At 38.0% G+C, this 19674-nt stretch overlaps 3 protein-coding genes across 3 annotated transcripts in view; 2 read left to right on the forward strand and 1 right to left on the reverse strand.

Moving 5' to 3' along the window:
• Positions 1–19674, forward strand: part of LOC126788398 (lanC-like protein GCL1) — a 252730-nt gene that overhangs the window by 114603 nt on the left and 118453 nt on the right. The gene's annotated exons all lie outside the window — the stretch shown is intronic.
• LOC126788752 (transcription factor bHLH94) lies at positions 4488–6211 on the forward strand. The gene is made up of 3 exons (XM_050514795.1): positions 4488–5028; positions 5201–5635; positions 5954–6211. The coding sequence occupies exons 1-3, from the start codon at positions 4564–4566 to the stop codon at positions 6053–6055; spliced, it is 1002 nt and encodes a 333-aa protein (XP_050370752.1). The 5' UTR covers positions 4488–4563; the 3' UTR covers positions 6056–6211.
• LOC126788562 (RING-H2 finger protein ATL52-like) lies at positions 11784–13586 on the reverse strand. Its single transcript, XM_050514598.1, has one exon. The coding sequence runs from the start codon at positions 13398–13400 to the stop codon at positions 12111–12113; it is 1290 nt and encodes a 429-aa protein (XP_050370555.1). The 5' UTR covers positions 13401–13586; the 3' UTR covers positions 11784–12110.

Consider the following 19674-nt stretch of genomic DNA (forward strand, 5'->3'; position numbering starts at 1 on the left):
TAAATGACGATATATAGATCCAAAAACGCAAAGTCGCAAATGATAACGTACACTATAAATGATCAATCATTGAAATTAAACCCTCAGAGAAGCAAGTTATATATATGCTAGATTTTTGCACCACTTTTCAATTGCATTTTCTCATTTCCACTGTCTAGTATGTAGATAATATTGTGTAGATCATCTCTGCAAAATTTCAGTCAATTTGGTAATCGTTAAAGTTCTCAAAATTGTGTTTTTCTGTTAAAATCATGAACGATTCGTGATTGATAGAATTCAATCCGTCCATTTATTTTTCGATTTTGAAGGCTTTAACGATAACCAAATTGTCTATTTTACAGAGATGATTTACACAATATTATCTAGATACTAGATAATGAAGATGAGAAAATTCAATAAAAAAAAATGTAACAATGAAAATTCACGCTAAAACCATTAGTGCGGACCTCCGAGCCAAAAAGCCATGATATATATGGCGGAATATAAATTACTCTCGATCACGTACTGAACTCTACTATTCGTGAGTTTAAACACCCCTCATATTTCGGCGTTTGTACTCACTTGTAGAGAGGATGTAGACGTATATGGTCCAATTAATCATCCGGATCGAATCATCTTGAGAATGACAACCGATATAAATTAAACCTAAATATCAGTTTATGAAATTGATTAAATAACGGCCCTGACAATGTAAATTTTTTTATATTGGATTTGGTTAGATCTGCTATTTGGCAAGGACAAGAGGGACAAAAAGTCCCTGATGTAACAGGCAAATTACTAGTCATATACGGTAATGAGTATGATCCTGGATGTGTTCTAAATATTTTGATATTGCTAGCTTAAGTAAGATATGACGCCAGATAACTTAAAATATGCCAGTGTTACTAAAACACAGGCCATGATTTCCAAGAACCAAAATGACCGAAAATTTGGCTAACGTCCAAGTGTCTAACATGTTCTTCAGAGTTGTATACGGACGTGTTGGTAACTTGGTATATTGATTTTTGGGTTGTGACTAATAGTTGTTAGAATTTCAAGTCGAAATTGATACTGGCGTGTCTATCTCAATGGAAGATCGTGAGTTGACTTATAATTATAATAAACTCGTTCTTGCATTTAAGTTGTTCGCGTGATAAAAGAAATAAAGTTGACCGTATATCTCTTGATTTGCTGCTAGTCCTCTCTTGACTCCTTAGTGTGATCACTGTATAGCGTAGTTATCTCTTTTACCAACTAAAGATGTTACTATCAGGGGCTATCGGCAAGGGCCAAGAGGGGCCTGTGGGTAATGAGTATGCAATCTTGTTGAGAACTCGTATGTATCGTAGATAGGGTGGAACAGCACCATTAATCTGTCTTGTTTCCTCTTGCCATATGCTCACGCAATAATTTACTCGCAAGGAGGAAGATAGAAGAGGAATGTCATCTGAGAAGGTAAAGTTTAAGAAAATGAACCAGTCCGGCCAGATGACCAGATCAACTAAGAAATGCTGTTTCGACGTTCTTTCGACGTCATAACGTACAATATCTATGTTATATTTTCAATCGGGCTAGAAGACTGAAACATGCACGTATGCAGTTGCTGGGTTGCATACTACAAAATCCACGAGATGATTGAACTTCATTACAGCTCGAAAACTTGAATTCCGACGATAATATATTATGTTAATATTCGACCATGGTCAATCTCTACTAAATCTTGATTAAAGAATGGTAAAAGTTTGATTATTATTCATGCAGAAGTAATCTTCTACAAGTTAATCAATTTTTTTAAAAACTACTGTATGTTGAAAATTATAATTAAAGTTGAGGATAACATTGGTACAAGCTAGATGATATATCAAGTAGTGAGAAATGTGTGTTGGGGAGTTGAAAGACATGAGTTCATAAAATGAGGTGAGGCTAGGTGAACATATACTTCATTCATTATTTTCATAGTCACGTTTAGCTTACTGAAACTCTAACTAGTACATTTGATTTGATGTGTGTAATACTTGAGATGTATTGAGAAATTTACTCTGTGAGACTCTTCATAATAAGTTCACTTCTTGATATTTAACGTCATCCAAGTTTTTCTAAAAGCTAGCACACCAAAGTGACTAATACTAATGATTTACTGAATCAGTCAAATGGCATGGAAAGCAAGAGGCTAGGATCTTAATTTCTCATGGATGACTGCTTCGTGCAGACTCTGTCCCTCTACCTTTCTGTGTGTGTGGTCACTCTCCCATGGATTCTCCCCCGACATCAAACTAGTACTGTAGCACAGTCACTGACCCATCCCGCCTTCTTCCCTCGGCTTTTGCTTCTTCGTGTAATCAACGAGCCACGTGTACTTCCGGCCAGACTCAGTCTTACGTCAACCGACAGACTCCGATCATAATGGAGCAACTCATAATGAAAACATAGGCAGCGCATCACCTCAAAGCTCTGATAAGATCATAAGAATAATCACAGCACGAGTCACGAGTCACAACTGGCATTTAGATATATAATTCATTATACTAATTAAATTTACTTAATAATGAACTGATGACGCAATTATTAGAGAATGAATGAATTCGCAACAACACCTACATAGCACGGAAGCTTGGTTGGACGACCGATTCCTGCTTCGGAAGCGGAAGCGTTCGGAAGCGTGATTCCGAAAAAGGTGGGTTTGGAAGCGCGGCGGATGCGTTGGCTTCCAAATTGGAAACGTGACGGAAGCGTTGGCTTTTAAATTGGAAGCGCGACGGAAGCGTTGGCTTCCAAATTGGAAGCGCGGCGGAAGCGTTGACTTCCAAGTTGGAAGCGTGATTCCTTCTCTACCTTTATTTCATCAATCAATGTCTTGAGACTCTTCTTGTCATCTCATCTTCTTATTTATTTCATTAAGCGGTTAAAGATGATCAACATCAATCAATCTAATATGTGTCAGAAATAAGGGGGAGAGATATCAGGAAAATCTAGATGAGAGAGATATAGAGAATACAGAGAGTTGTGGAGAGATATGAAAAAAAATCCATATGAAAGAGAGAGACAGAGAGAAGACGAACCTTTTTTTTTATCAATTTCATCTAATGATGTCTCTTTGACTTGCACGTGTCCAACACCTTCACACTATGTTGTACATTCTTTTGTTTGAATTTTGAAATGAAGCTTTAATAATGCTATAATTAAAGATAATCATGGGTTAGAAATAAGTCATTAATAGTTATCCAGTTATTTTAATACTAGATAAAATAATTAAATATATATATAAAAATATTATATAATATATATATATATATATTATTATGACGCTTCCAAAACGCACCCGCTTCCTTAATTTTTGGAAAAAAAACGCTTCCGCGTTTCCAAACGCTTCGCTTCCACGTACCCGCACCCGATTCCATGCAGCCTAGACCAACACACAGACACACTCTCCCAGTTGGCTCTGCAACTTGATAGCGATATATAAAATATTTCGAGTATCAATGCAACTTGCAAGCCAATCGATAATGAGTTTAGTCGTCTGTGTTTTGTTGGAGGGTTATATATTCGCCCCCTTTACAAATTAATGACTCTTTCTAAGCAGGATTATTTTGTTAAGAATTTGTTGATGACCTATTTGATTCACTCATTTTTTATTTCATATTCATATCTCGATCTTTAATTTTTAGATATATATATATAGATCATTTCTATAAAATTTCATTAAAATTGACAATTGTTAAGACTATGGCTGTGACCGGTATGGTCCGGTTCGGGATTCGGCCGATACCGATACCGATAAATTATTTGATTTCAGTTCGGAATCGTAAATTTAAAGCTTGATACCGAACTGAAGCCGTATATATCAATTCAGAATGGGTTCGGTTCGGTATAAATGTGCAATTTTGCATGTATTTCTATATATTTATAACTATTAGCTAATGTAAATTAATTTTCGAAGTCTTTAAAAGTACAATGCATACTTAAAGAACTAAGAAAAAACATTAAAAAATGCATAGATTTGATATATTATATACATTTGGTATGAATTATATATACCAAACCGAACTGTTTAAAAAACTTTGGTATTAAATTCGGTACAGGACGAAGAAAATATGCCGATATGTCCCGACCCGTCGGTATTCGGTGTGGGACTTTCAGTTTCGGTACCAATTCCCTCTCCTAGTTAAGAACTTCTTAAATGTGATTTACTCATTATGACTTTTAATAGTTAATGTTTGACAATTTTGGTTTGTTTATTCATTTAATCTACTTTGATATCTTTATAATAACTAAATTAGTTGTAATTTTGTATACTTAAAATCTAAACAGTTGAGATAAAAAATGTAATTAAAAAATATGTATAACTAATAATTAATTAAAAAGTCCTCAATTATTCCTTAATAAAATGGTCCTGCTGGGAAAATTTCTTTTAAAAATTATAGCTAGAGATCAGATCTCCGTGCATAAACACAGAAAGGAGTTTTGCTCTTAATCTTTGCACCTCCCATATTGGAATATTGACTGTCTTGGATTTTATTTAGTCCGTGAAGAGAGAAAGAGAGAGAGAGAGAGAGAGAGAGAGAGAGAGAGAGAGAGAGAGAGGCAATGACATTAGAAGCTGTGGTCTTCAAGTCAGACCCATTCAGCTATGGGAATTGTCTAGGAGGAAGTAGATCTTGGGACCATGGCTTTGGTTTCGGAGGAGGTGATGATCAACAAGAAAAAGGCTACCCTCAACACGATGTGCTCGGCAATGGTCGTACTGTAGGGCAAGGCGTTGCGAGGTACTGTACACCATCTCCGGAAATACAAAACGTCAACAACGACAACTGTAATACCGATTCCATGCCTAAAACCTGCACCGGCACCTTCAACTACAACAGTTCTTTCTCTAGCCCTATGCCCACCACGAGCCGGAGAAAGAGGCGGCGCACGAGAATAGCCAAGAACAAGGAAGAAGTGGAGACTCAGAGGATCACCCACATTGCTGTTGAACGCAATCGGAGAAAGCTTATGAATGACTACCTGATCCAACTGCGCTCTATGATGCCGGCTTCCTACGCCCAAAGGGTAAGTACTATATATCTACACTGGTATGCCGTCAGGTAATGAATATGAACACAACGTATTCGATTATGTTTCAGTCTGATATATACCTTAATACCTGGACATGTGAACTCTCCTGTGAGATAAATTATCTTTGATCTTCATGCAAGTACTGATTTGGCTGTTTTGGCTCTAGGGTGACCAAGCATCAATCATAGGAGGAGCCATAAATTTTGTGAAGGAGCTTGAGCAACTTTTGCAATCTTTAGAAGCCAGTAGAGGAACCAACCAACAATCAGACATGGATTTGGCATTCATATTCTCCAACTTTTTCACCTTCCCTCAGTACTCGACTTGCTCGAATAAGAACACCCATGGCCATGGCCATAGCGAGTACATGAACAACAGCTTGGTTCATCCACACGAGATACTGGGGGAAATGCGGTCGGGGGCAGTTGCAGATGTGGAAGTAACTATGGTAGAAAGCCATGCGAACATTAAAGTACTATTGAGAAGACACCCAAGACAGCTCTTAAAGATGGTTCTTGGTTTGCATTCTCTGCATCTTATGATCCTTCACATTAATGTCACAACTATGGATAGCATGATCCTCTACTCTTTCATCGTCAAGGTTAGCTGAATAGAAAAAGCAAAAAATTATTGAAATAGTTGTTTCATTTTATTGACTTAATTTTGATATGATTGATTATAAGTCATTTGAAAAATTCAAATCAACATCTTTATTTAAAGAAGCTAACTTCTAATTAAATATGAAAAGAACTAAAGTTCAGATCATAAGAACACCGTACACATACATGTATGTGTGTGTACGTGTATATCCAAACAAAAGTTTGTTCAATCACTTTTAAGTAGAATAATTAACTGTTGTCATTTCATATGACAATTGAACTGATTCTTTATTTACTGAAATGTTTAAAATGATGAACAGGTCGAAGATAATTCTCAGCAGGCCTCGATGAATGATATTGCTACTGATGTGTATGAAATGGTGGGAAGGCTTCAGAAAGAGCCCGACTTTTTACCTCAATAACCCTTGGATATTTGTTTTTAAAATTGTTGAATTATGAACCTATGATATATGCATGCTTTGTGCTCTTTTTTTTACGTAACTCGTTGTACAATTTGACAACTCAGTTTCTATTTCTTATTTATACTTATAATATTATTTAAGAGGACAGACTTTGTTAGCCAATTGTGAAAACTATACAAAAATACCCTTTATATATTACAAAAGATTGGTAAACCTTTTATCCACCATGTGCACAATTGTAACTTGGAAAAGAATTAGACAATAAGAAGATAGAAAAATGTAGATTGTAGCAGATAACTACCCACTCTCTAAAATAACTACTATCCATTATCTCAATTTTGAGAAATTATTATATATATCTGACACATATCTAGGGGCGGTCCATGGGCTGTGCCAATTGTGCAACAGCACAGGGTCTCAAATTTGTGAGGGCCTCAAAAATTTTTTTTAATCTTACTTATAGTTAAGAAAGAGCTACTAGTTATAAAGTTAGTCGATGGTTCAAATGACCAAGGCTTTTCATCTTCTAAATGTGGTGAGCTGGGTTCGAACCACCTTATTAACATTTTTTCACTTGAATTTTTTTTTTTATCATTTTTTCTCGCGAATTCAACCCATAAAACACTTTCTACCAAAAAAACCCCTATTATGCTATTTCCCTCTTCTGTTATTCCATATACACAAAAGAAAAAGAAAAAACCTAATCTATCGAAATCAATTCAACCATTGCAATCAATAATTCAACATCAAGGATTCGAAAGGTAATCTAAAATCCTTACTTATTAGATCTCTTTCTTTCGTTAGTTTTTACTTTTTAGTTTCAGAGATGTTTTATTGGTTTTTTCATCTAGTTCAATTCTATGAATATGTGGTTCTCTGATTTCTCTATCATTCTTAAAATCTTACTTGCGATCAACCATGACGCAAGAAAAATTAATACTTTGGCTTTGATTTCAATTGAACATGAGTTTTTAGAAAATATTGATTATGAGAGTTTGATAGATGACTTTGCATCTAAGAGTGCTAGAAGATTAGTGTTCCAAAAGTAGTAGTATTGCATTAATGAGATTATCATGTTGTCTTGGTAAAAGTCTGGTTTTAGTTAGTGTTTTTTTGTAATGACTTTTATTACTTCTAAATATCAAGACAATCAGACATACACCATGGCTTATGTTTTTGCATTTGTGTTTGTTGTAGCTAGATTTGAGGTCTGAAACTTAGATTTCTCTTAAAGTCATGTAAACAAAGATTATATACTTATGTTTTGAAACAGAGAATATGAAAATACCCATTTTGTTGAAAAATTTGGTGGTGTTTTTTTTGTCTATTAGAAATAAGAAGGCCTCAATACGTAAGTTGCACAAGGCCTCACAAAACGACGGAACGGCCCTGCACATATCCCACGTGACGTACCTTTTTAATGTTATTAGTCCATTTTTTTGTGTGATTGTTTCTGATTGGTTCTTATATGTAAATAAACTTTGTAATTTTCAGCACGTGGATGTTAATTATAATCATGACATAATATGATTGGCTGAGTACACCACATGACAACGGCTATACAGAATAATTACTCCTCAAATTCATACATGCAGCGCATGTGAATGTTGTTAGTATTATTTAATTTTATAATACAAATTGCCTTAATTAATACATATATCATAGTAATTCATCTTGCAAACATTAATTTTAAACGGCACTCCGATTTTGATTCCCAAACGCCAAAGCGTACATAAAAACTTGACGTGAGGAGTTCTAGATCGAGAACTTGTACATCTTGGCCAAAATGCGGGGCCATGTTCTGAAGAGAACCAAATTCATGACAAAGAGAGGCAGAGAGCTTAGGGACCCCTGCATATATCAACTCCAAGTTTTAATTGCATCAGTAAGCTAGAAATTATTAAAACTGATTTCCGAATTAACGATCACATATGACATATTGCCAAGATCGACTTCCAGTCGTATCATATATGCTAGGTAATTAAGTACCTAATCTACCCGTTGCTAATTAGTAGTTAATTAATTAACTAATCCATTGATAAACCTCATTGGTTGGCTACCGGCCGGACATGAACATCCATGCCAGCTATACCTAACCCAGATTCTAGTGTCCATTTTCTTGTGTTTGAACGGCTGATAAGACGTCGTTTGTTTTTTTAATGCAAGTTGGGGGAAGGGTAAGTCAGTCGTGATTGTCTTCACTATTCTTATAGACGTACGCGTAATATATCTACATATTATAAGGAGAATATTCTCTAATAATGTGTTTCTGTACCAAGCATTATGGCCTTTTGATTGGTCACTAATTCACATCGACATATCATTCAAATCACTGTTTTAATTTTTTTTTTGAATACTTTAGCAGTAGAGTAGCTAGTGTGGTTATGATCGAGATTAAGTAGCCTGGCCGGTACCTTTAACCTTTTCTTCTAGATAGTTTAGGGTGAAAAATCCAAGATCCAGCTATACATGCAGAGAGCCGAACATGTTATATATGCTATGTTATGATCGATCGATTGAAGATATAATATGGAAGTCGATCACCTTCACTGTCATCACTGAGAGAATATATCTCTGAAGGATTACGACAATTAATATCGACCATTAGTCATCAACAAATTAACCGTTCATCCTTATAAAGCTGCATATCAATAACTTGAGCTTATTTGCTGAGAGCACCACCAGTATCTGAATGTTAATACTCATCTCAGTCATCTGGGATTGAACTTCTTATCGGGAGACTAAGTTATCTATATTCATTTTCTCTGTTGAGGATTTGGATCCTTTCTTTTTGTTTCCTGTGGCCAAAGTTATTCTGAAAGAAAAAAAAACATGACCTGAAAAGCCAACATCAGAGATTCGACTTCTTTCACCAGAAGCTCAGACGTCAGAGCAAGTACATATATCTGAGAGAGCCACAAAAGCTGAAAAAAATAAGCAAGAAAGTATAGAATAGCGCCACAAATTATACACGTCCGTGAGCTCAAGTACAAGCAAGGGCTCCATGAGAAGCCTCGATCGGAAGGTCTAAAGCTTTCTACATTTCAATAAAAGACATGCAGACACGATATCCAAATCATCAGAGACTATTTTAAATACATGATGAGGTAAATTGAAATTACTACCCGATATGAATTAGTATAGCACTAGAGGTATCAATCATTTGGAAATTGAAAGTATATATGTAACCAGCCAGGATGAGTGAGGACTCCCCACATTAGTTATAATGGGAGGTACCATAGGTAAATATACCTTCCAGTACATGCTTACAAGTTTAGAAATCTCACCCATTTCTCTGACTAATACCAGTTTACGTCTATTATTATTAGCTAATTAATAGTACAGTTACTACAGTACGCTGCGAATATTTGGACGTAAGGGAGTCGATCAGTAATGTGAGGATGTAAGATTTGGCTTTGAGTCTCCACCCCGGCCAGTAGTCGGCCACCGTACCCATTGAACCAATTCCGATGTCAAGATCTAAAGTGACAAATAACTAAATAAAGTGAAAGACAGTAAAACATGATGGGTCATGGTCCTCATGGAGAACTTAATTGCTGATAGTCATGTGAAGGAAAAATATAGCAAATAGAAATTCTACCCTTGTTGGCCACTACAACGTGAAGTAAGGGCCGAGAACCATGATGATGTGAGTGCCCATAAAGAAAGTGTCACCGATCTAGCCATTTGGTTGACACACTTAGTCTATGCGGGGTTCCATTATATGACGTCTTATCTAACAGGGCAATGCACTGCTTTCACCATGTCTTGGACTCATCAGGGGATCGGTTCCAAACCCCGACCAGTTTGTGTAGGGCAGCATACTTCCTTCTTCGACATTAAGTCCCTGATTAGCGACAAACTCCCTAAATTTAATCGGGTCGGCATGTCTGAACCCCTAGGAAGGGCAGCCACATATGCATCAACACTCACTGATCCTAAAACAATTTCACATATGCATGAAACTCATATAACCAGCGACGCCCATGATAGACACTTTCGAAAACGGGACGTGACAAAAGGCTGTAAATTTACAAGCTTTTGTAAGAATTAGGAGAGAAAGAAACAAAACAAGTAATATATATCAAATTTCTTTGTTGTTCTGATGAATTGATATTTACTCGATCACAAAAAATATATATTTACTCGAGTGTTCGAGTGTTTTTTTCTGTTAATGAAAGTCCCTTCTCCCAACGCCCCAAGTGACCAAACACAAAAATGAAATTGGATAGAACCATCCCATTTCTGTTTGATAATTGTGAGAGGGAGTAATTACCAATACATGAATATAAGAACCAAGAAAAAATTATATTGCATTATCGAATTGGAAAATTCTACAATGTTTTGATGCATCATGCATCAACTTTATAACTGTAGGATACGATGAGTCATCAAATTAGAAATGAATTTAACTAAGTGGTTACCGGTCCTTACGTACTAATCAAGCAAAATTAATAGGTTCGATTTCATATGCAAAGATCTGTCGACTGTCGTCAACGGAGGAAAACTGATTAAGTGGCTATCCACCATAGGTACAGAGTATGCAACAAATTAGTAGAGATAAAAAAATTCGACTTCCCTATGCCTTCATCTATTGATCATCTGATTTGATCAATATATTGTGTTGTACATGGTGATAGAGTATTTATATTCAAGTATCTAAAAGATGGCAAAGGAATGCGAATTGTCAGCAGCATGTATTGTGTTTAAGCCTATAGCTCAGCAGCATTCAGTATAATGAGCTTCTATTTGCATCTCCTACTTAAAGCATAGATCTCCATCAATGTTCTTCAAATCCAAATTACAGCTTCAATCCATTCCCATACAGTGGGAGAGCAAGAATCCGAGTTCAGATCAACCATCGCGCTATCTGCACTGCGGTTCTAGGACTTAGCATTGATAACAATAACAGCGATGTACGATGAGGTTTCAAAGTTCAAACTACAAGGGAAAGAGAAGGCGACTATGACCCCCGTATGGATCATCGCCGGTGAAAACAACTTGATTAGCTGGTCCTATAGGTTGTGGAAACATTTTGAAGTTTTGAACTGAGACCAACACATACGCTAGATGCCTAGATCTTGAAGTGTGATACAACTACCAAAATTTATAAAGTTTCGACGATATTAGTATAATTTTCTGACACCTGCCTCCAAAGTCGCAGCAAAGTTAATCATAGACGTAGAAATGAGGCCTCAAAGAAATTAAGACCAGAAATCTGGCCAAGGAATAATGGGATCTGGTAAAAGAAGAAGACTATAAATTATAACCAGTAAATGCTTCTGCAAGTGTTTGTTGTAGAATCAGCACAATAATAAGTACCACTGAAATTAATAAGATCAACAGTCGATTAATATGCTACATTGCATATAGCTCACTTGACAACTTAATTAGACACTAACCAGTTACCAGTGTATGCAGTTGCATCAATGCCTGTTAGCATCCTCCTTCGAGTGACTGCGACTGTATGATTCAAATGTTAAAAACTTAAAAACACAAGTAACAATCACAGGAATGATGATAGAATGCTAGGGGGTCTGTGGAAGAGAAGTATAGATAGGGAATGCAGACTTCTGAAGAATCTAGATTGGCATTCGAATATGTCATGGAGTTATGCCCCTTCATTGACAATTTGACATGAAGATGAAATCTGGCATAGAAGATTGGACTAACCTGCAGAAGTAATGAGAACCAATACAGGAAGAAAATACAGGGGAAAAGCTTAAGAAAATATCTAAATATTGAAAATTTGTTTGTATTGCATCACTAGCACTTGGACAAATTTCTGAATTGGAAAGTAAAAATTGTCTCGACAATTTTAGACATTCTTTCTTCAAGACACTATTACTTTCAAAAACAGAAGTAAATTCACAATAACAAGTCTCAAGACCACACTTGTTGTGGTCTATATGTTTTATCTCTTACATTTGACAGCCTAAAAACTAAGATTTGCAAGTTTGCAACACGAAAAGCATCATTACAGAACCAGCTTCAGTCTGTTGAGCTTTTAGTTATCATGAAAGATACACGAGGCCAATGAGAAGGCCATCCATCCTCACAAGGGAAGGATTGAGCTAAGAGTCCTTCTGTGTTTTGATGAAAAAAGCTTCCTGCCAGAGGGCAAAGGCCTTTTCATTACCATTGGCACCATCTGCAGAGAAAGACCACTTGAAGAACTTCTCCAATGCTTGCATAGGCTAGAACTTGCATTGTCCTGCTTCGAAAGGATCCCCCAATTCGGACTCTTTGCAAGTACTAATTGGGAATTCGAACTTCCTTGTTCCGGAAGAATATTGGCCACAGCACGATATATGCTTGAAGCAGACATTGAATCCACTGAAACTGACCTCCTAATTGGCTGTACATCATCCTCACTCACTCGTCTATTATCAGCCAAGTCGCTCAATGCTCTTGGATCACAACTTCCCTCAGCCAAAATAGAATTAGGCAAAACCTTTGAACTTTCAACCGAAATTCCACAGACATTCTCATCATCTGTACTCCCAACCTCACTAGTCCCTCTACCAATCCCTTCAACACTCTCCGAATTCTCTACCCGAATGCTCCCCCCAGAACTCGAACCACTCGCAATCGAAGACTCCGGCACACTCACTTGATCACTAGTAGCAGCACCAAAAACAATCGGAGCGCGGCAAAGAGGACAATTCTTATGTGATCTCAACCATGTATCAATACAAGGGATATGAAAAGCATGACTACACTTTGGTAAAAGCCTGAGACTCTCATCTTCCTCAAACTCACTCAAGCAAACAGAACAATCCGTCCCCTCAATCAAACCCTCATCTTTTCTATACTTACAAACAGTAATAGAATCGATCAAAGCCTGAGACAAACCGACCGTGTGGATGTACCAAATGGGGTGATCAAGAACAGGCCCATGATCCTCATCAAGAAAATCATCCGATGTAGCAAACAGAATCGGCGAGTTTCTCCTCCTTCTTGGATTATTTCTCCGACTCGAATAGAATCTCATAACAGCAAAAACCATACAAAGAAGAAGAGAAGCCCCAATCATACAAGAGCCAACAATCATACTCGTTCGGATCAGATGCTTCTGGGCTGTATAAACCGAATTATTATCGACATACTTAGGCAGCGGCGGCGGCGGTAGAGATGGTTCAGGAAGAGTTGGTAGATATGGGGGTGGAAGTTCATCCCCCACAAAAACTATACGATCTTTACAGACATGTGGGCAGATTTTGAAACAGGAATCGACACACAAGCCTTGTGTGTTTACTTTAGGGTCACAACTAAGATTACAGAACACAACAGGTGGTATGTTCAAGCTGTTTTCTGGGAGGAGGGTTCTACGAGAAAACCCCATATGGGAAAAAAAACAGAACAAGAAGAACAAGAACAGAGAGGGTGTTAATTAAAACAGGGGAGATGGAAAGAGGTTCATACCTTGTTTACGAAGAGAAAGCGAAAGGAAAGATTGATGCTTTGGAGATTATTCGGGTCTGCACCACAGACTGAGGCAAGTGGACAACACGAGTGGGTTTTTCCACAAGATGGGGATTTGCTTCTAGGCATTTCGCTTTCGAGGAGGGACTTAAGGGGGAGTTGCTTGGCAGCTTACTATTCTTCGTTCGGTGCAGTGGGATAGTATACTGTAACTATCAATTACGAGTCAAAGCTAAGTGAAGGGTCATTTCCGAGTTCCGACTTGACAAGGTAGGAGATGAATCGTCCCTCTCGTCTTGATTAGTGACTTGGGGTGTATGCAATAACAGACGATCTTACATGTTATGAGAACGTAGTCTTACTTGAAATCCGTTGGCACTTTCTAATCCTGTGGCTTGAGTGTTGTTTTTTTTTTCTTTCATGTAGGCGGGTGTAGTAATTAGTATTATTAACTTTACTGGCATTCAGAAGATTCTAAGTTCGAATTACTGTTTATAAAACAGTGCAGGATAATTGATTATATGAATATTATTTTTAAAGAAAATGATTAGGTCAACTAAACTTTAGAAGTTTCAATATTATACGGGACAACTTCCATCTAATTTATGCTATACAATTGATGAGTGAGGTAAAAAAAAGGGTGGTTGGGCAGCTCTAGGTGGTGGTATTGCTAGTTTGCTACTTGCTAGTGGTTAGGCGGTGGTTTATGTCATCCATGTTGGCCCGGGTGTCAGGGCCCAATAATTTTCCTTCATGGGTTAGACCTCATTCTGGATCAAAATGTATGCTTCGAGGAGGGTAATGTCTTTTTGTCCTAGTAGGTGATCGAAGGGAGGAGAAAACATCCCTTCGAGGTGGCAGTGGTTGTCATGTACCGTATATTTTGGTGTCGTGTTGTCTAGAACGTTTAGGCTCTCGATTTTTTTTTGACATGAAACACATAGATTACCAAAACCAAACCAAACTAACAGAGCCATGAACAAAGCCCTCATAGGGAGCACATACAGCATCCGAACAAAGAACATGTAATAAACAAGTCGGAGGATTCTGAATCCAATCCAGAGGGCACTCCAACTTTGAAACTAAACGAGCAACAAGATCAGCTGCTCTGTTTGCTTCACGACTGATCCAACACCAGTTAAAGGAAGAAAAAGCTTTGGCTGCATTGTCAATCTGCTTAAGCCAAGGAGAAACAGACCAACAAGCCAAACCTTTAGGAGAATTCAAAGCTGATATTAAAGGAAGGCAATCAGCTTCTAACGAAAGAGAAGTGAGATGAAGAGAGGAGGCAAGTTCTAGTCCAAGTAACAAGGCCTGAGCTTCAGCAGCTTCAGCAGAAGAAGCAAAACCAGACTTGATAAACCACCTCTCAAAGAACCAGCTGAATCACTGGTAAGGGCAGCCATACTGCATTTGAGAGTATTAGAATTCCAAGAAGCATCAGTATTGATCTTCAAGGAAGAAGGAGTATGAGGTATCCAAACACGAGAAGATGACTTTACTGGAGCAGATGCAAAAACAGAGATCGAAGACAAAGTAACAGATGAGAGAAATTCCTCAGCTGAAGAGAAAGCTGTTTTTGATACTAACAATGGATCTAGCTTGAAATTGTTAAACACAGCTCAGCAACGCATTTTCCAAATATGCCAGAGCATAAATGAAATATGAGTCGAGACATAAGCAAACTCCTTTGCAGCACAGAAAGAAGGTGAGAGTAACCGAGAAATCCAACGATGCAAAGAAGTGAACTGTGTAGAAGAAACACAATAGCTCAGAGGGTGAGCAAACCAAGCACAATGAGCCCAATCACAATGAAAAAGCACATGCTCCACAGTTCTGGATAAAGAGAGCACAAAGGACATGAATCTGTTTTGGAGATATGGTGAAAAAACAGACCAGCCTTAGTAGCCAAGAAATTGTGCACTGCCTTCCAAAAGAAAAATTTTAATCTTGGGAAGAGAAGAAATACTCCAAATCCACTTCCAAACCTTGAGAGAGATTGGATGAGATATAGAAGAGGTAGGCATAGTGTAAGGAAGTGAGTTGGAATAAGCCAACAGATAACCAGTTTTAACAGTAAACTTGCCCGATCTAGTAGAAGTCCAAAGAAGTTGATCATGAACCACCTCTCTATCCAAAGGTAAAGCTTGAATCAACTGCTGATCAGGGATAGAGAGCAAAGAAGCTACAAATGATAAGTTCCAAGTTTTAGGAGCTGAATAGATGAGAGAACTGATTTGACAAGGAGAATGAGGACCATACCCAGAATCTAATAAGGAATTGTGATTAGGAATCCACTTGTCCTTCCAGAAATCAATAGAAGTACCATTCCCAATTTGCCAGTGAGAACCATGCAGCAACATAGGACGAGCTGCCAGCAAACTTGACCAAATCCAAGAAGAAGTGGAACCTTGGCGAGCGTTCCAAAATGAACCATAAGGAAAATAACAAGCTTGCAAAACACGAACCCAAAGTAAGGAGGGTGAAGTACACAACTGCCATGCTTGTTTTGCAAGTAAAGCCAAATTAAATGCCTGCAAGTCACGAAAGCCAAGACCCCCAGAAGCTTTAGGTAAACAAAGTGAATCCCATTTTTGCCAATGAATTCCCCTGATATCAGAATTACCCCACCAAAACCGCGCAAAAGTGGCAGAGATATGCGTACATAATGTCTTAGGGAACTTAAAACAAGACATTGGATAGGCTGGTAGAGACGTAGCAACATATTTCAACATAATTTCCTTGCTAGCCGGAGTTAACAAAGCTTGGGTCCAACCAGAAATTTTGTGATACACACAATCATGAATATATCCCAAAGCAGAAACTTTTGATCGACCCCATAAAGAAGGAAGACCAAGATACTTCCATGGATGCTTAACTGAATACCCAAGATGAAACTAATAAGCTGAGATACATGAGGATGAGTATTAGGAGAGAACACCATGGAAGACTTTGAAGTGTTAATTAGTTGGCTAGAGGCAGAGCAGAAGTGATGCAGAACATCAGATAAAATCTCACAATTAGAAACATAAGCTTTGAGAAAAAAGATTGAATCATCTGCAAAAAACAAATGACTAACCTTAGGACCCAAGTTTCCAATCTAAACTGCATCAAGAATATCCACATAGCAAAGCTTGCGCATCATTTGAGACAGAACATCATTGACAAAAAGAAACAAAAAAGGAGAAAGCGGATCACCTTGACGAATTCCTCGAGTCAGTTTGAAAAAGGGGCCAGGTTTTCCATTAACCAAAACGGATAGAGAAATTGACCGAAGACACTGCATGATCAAACCAACCCAATGAATCGCGAACCCCATTTTCAGCATCACAGCTTCAAGGAAAGACCATTCAACACGATCATAGGCTTTGTGCATATCCAATTTCAAAGCAAAAGCACCAACTAAACCAGAACGCTGAATTTTTAAGAAATGAAACATCTCATGAGCTATGATGGTATTATCTTGTATATGCCGTCCTGGAACAAAACCAGACTGATTCTCAGAAATAAGAAGAGGCATAAGTGGACTCAAACGATTGGCTAGTACCTTTGCCAAGATCTTATATGAAAAATTACAAAGACCAATCGGACAGAAATCAGAAGACACAGTAGGATTCTGTTTCTTGGGAATCAAGGTAATGTAAGTTTTGTTAATCTCATGGAAAACAGAAGCTTTAGTAAAAGAATCTGAAATAGAATCAGAGAGAACATTACTTATAATAGACCAGTATGATTGATAAAAAAAAAACCAAAAAACCATCCGGACCTGGCGTCTTTAAGCCGCCCAAATCAAAAACAGCAAATTTGATCTCATCCAAAGATAAAGGCTTCAAAAGATCTGCATTCATCTCAGGTGTGACTACAGAATCAACAAAGGAAAGCACAACATCTTGAGAAGCCACAGGTTGTGCCTGAAATAACTGAGCAAAGTAAGAACCAAGATGAGAAACAATTGCTGTTTCATTATCTAGCCAATGGTGAGAATCATCTTGCAGCCGTAAGATTTTATTGAATTGTTGACGTTGCATAGTGGATTGATGAAAAAAACTAGTGTTTTTATCCCCAGCATGAAGCCACTGAATACGAGATCGTTGATGCCAATACAATTCCTCTAATAACCAACTGTCTTCTAATTGAGAGACCACAGAAGCTATGTGAGGACCCATTTGAGCATCAGAGGAACTATTCAAGCTATCCAATTGACGAAGAAGAATTGATGTATTAGCTTGAAATTGAGGATAAGTCAGCCTGGACCAATCTCGAAGATGCAGTCGACAACGATGTAAATTTGTAATCCAAGTGAGAGTAGAAGAGGTGAAAGCAGATGCAGAACGCCACTGCAATTTAATAAGACTTTCACAAGAAGGATTAGTAGTCCACAAATTCTCAAAACGAAATAGGGGCAGACCCTTATTCTCAAAACGATAAGTGTCAAGCATAATGGGACGATGATCAGAACCCATTTTAGGTAGATGAAATAACTGAGAGTGTGATTGACAAGCACACTAGGCTGCATTATCAAAAGCTCGATCTAGGCGTTCTTTAATAAACAAGGAGCCATGAACAAATGAGAACCAAGTGTAAGCAGGGCCCTGGAAACATAAATCCTGAAGCTGGCAATGATCTATGAACTGGCGGAACAAAGACATTTGCCACAATTCAGGAGACAAACCACCCCATTTTTCAGAGGCAAACAAAACTTCATTAAAATCTCCTATACATAACCAAGGAGTAATGCAAGGAGAGAATAAAGACAGTAACGAAGACCAAAATAGCCGTTTTTTATTAACAATAGGCATTCCATACATCCAAGAAATTTTACAAACAAAATTTTCTTGAACAAACAGGATACTAGAGCAATAAAACTAGCCGATCTATTTACAATGGAAACCTGCACAGCATCATTCCAAAACAAAGCCAAACCGCCACCGAAAGTTACACTAGCAGAAACTATAAACAGATGCTGAAACTTTAGGTCTTTTTTCCAACTTTTTACAATCTCATCAGATTGATGAGTCTCCATTAAAAACAAAATTGTAGGATCATGTTTGCGAACCTGTCTTCGCAAATACTTGCCTGTCAAGTTGGTCCCCAAGCCTTGACAGTTCCATGATACAAACTTCATGAAGAACTGGGAGCTGAAGGCCAGCTTCCATCACCATTGACAGAGGGAGGAGAATGATCTGAATGAATCACTGAACTACCAACTGAAACAACAACACCAATATCAACAGATTCAACAAAGGCAGAGGGCTCACCCAAATCATGAAACTGATCCACTGAGACCGGAGACGAAATCACTAAATCTCCCACAGATGTAGCCACTAAATCAGAATCAGGATCAGAACTGACTGGCAGCAAAGGAACTTTCCTCGGTCGGCCTCGCCTCCCGTGACCTCGTGGAGAAACCGAGGATGGAGTACGCGGAGCACGAGATCAGCGATTCTTGGTCGGAGAGATGGGAAGAGAAACTGATCCAACATCAGTACTGAAAGTTACCGAATCAGAAACAGACTTCAACTTCTTCAAAGACTGCAAATTTTCATCAATAGCATCCTCCAACTGACGTTTGAGATGTAGATGACGAAATTGCTGAGATAAAAACTGAAGAGAAGTTGTAGACAAGGCCACAGGAGCAGAGAAGACCGGAACTGAAGATGACTCAATTGTAAACACAATTGGAGCTAAACCCAGATCCAAAGTAGGAGGAAAACCAAAACTTGAAGGGAACAGAGGGAGAGATGGAGACTGTGGAAGCGAAGAAACAAACTGAGAAGGAGGAGGTACAACAAACTGGGGCATATCTGGATGGTCAGATAAAAGAGACAGGTCTAACTTAATCTCACGATGGGCCAAAAGTTGTTGTAGCAATATTGGGTCTGAAAGTGGGTCGAGAGATAACTCAGCAGAAACTACCATATCATGATTGGTCGTAAAAGCATTGACTAAGTCAACTTCATGTGATTGAGGTTCAAGCATATCCACATCAGGAGGGACCGATAAAGATAAACGAATTACACTCTGCACCTCTTCAATTTCAACTGGATCAGAATGCAAAGATTCACTCACCAGGTGTTGACAGAAGAGATGCGGAGTAAAAGGGAGTGCCGCCGTATTACTTAGAGACAAAGATATGGCATATTGAAGAGCATCTGAATCCACCACATCTTGACACTGAGTCACCTGAGAGGACG

This window comes from Argentina anserina, chromosome 1 (genome assembly GCF_933775445.1).
Source record: "Argentina anserina chromosome 1, drPotAnse1.1, whole genome shotgun sequence".
Lineage (NCBI taxonomy): Eukaryota > Viridiplantae > Streptophyta > Magnoliopsida > Rosales > Rosaceae > Argentina > Argentina anserina.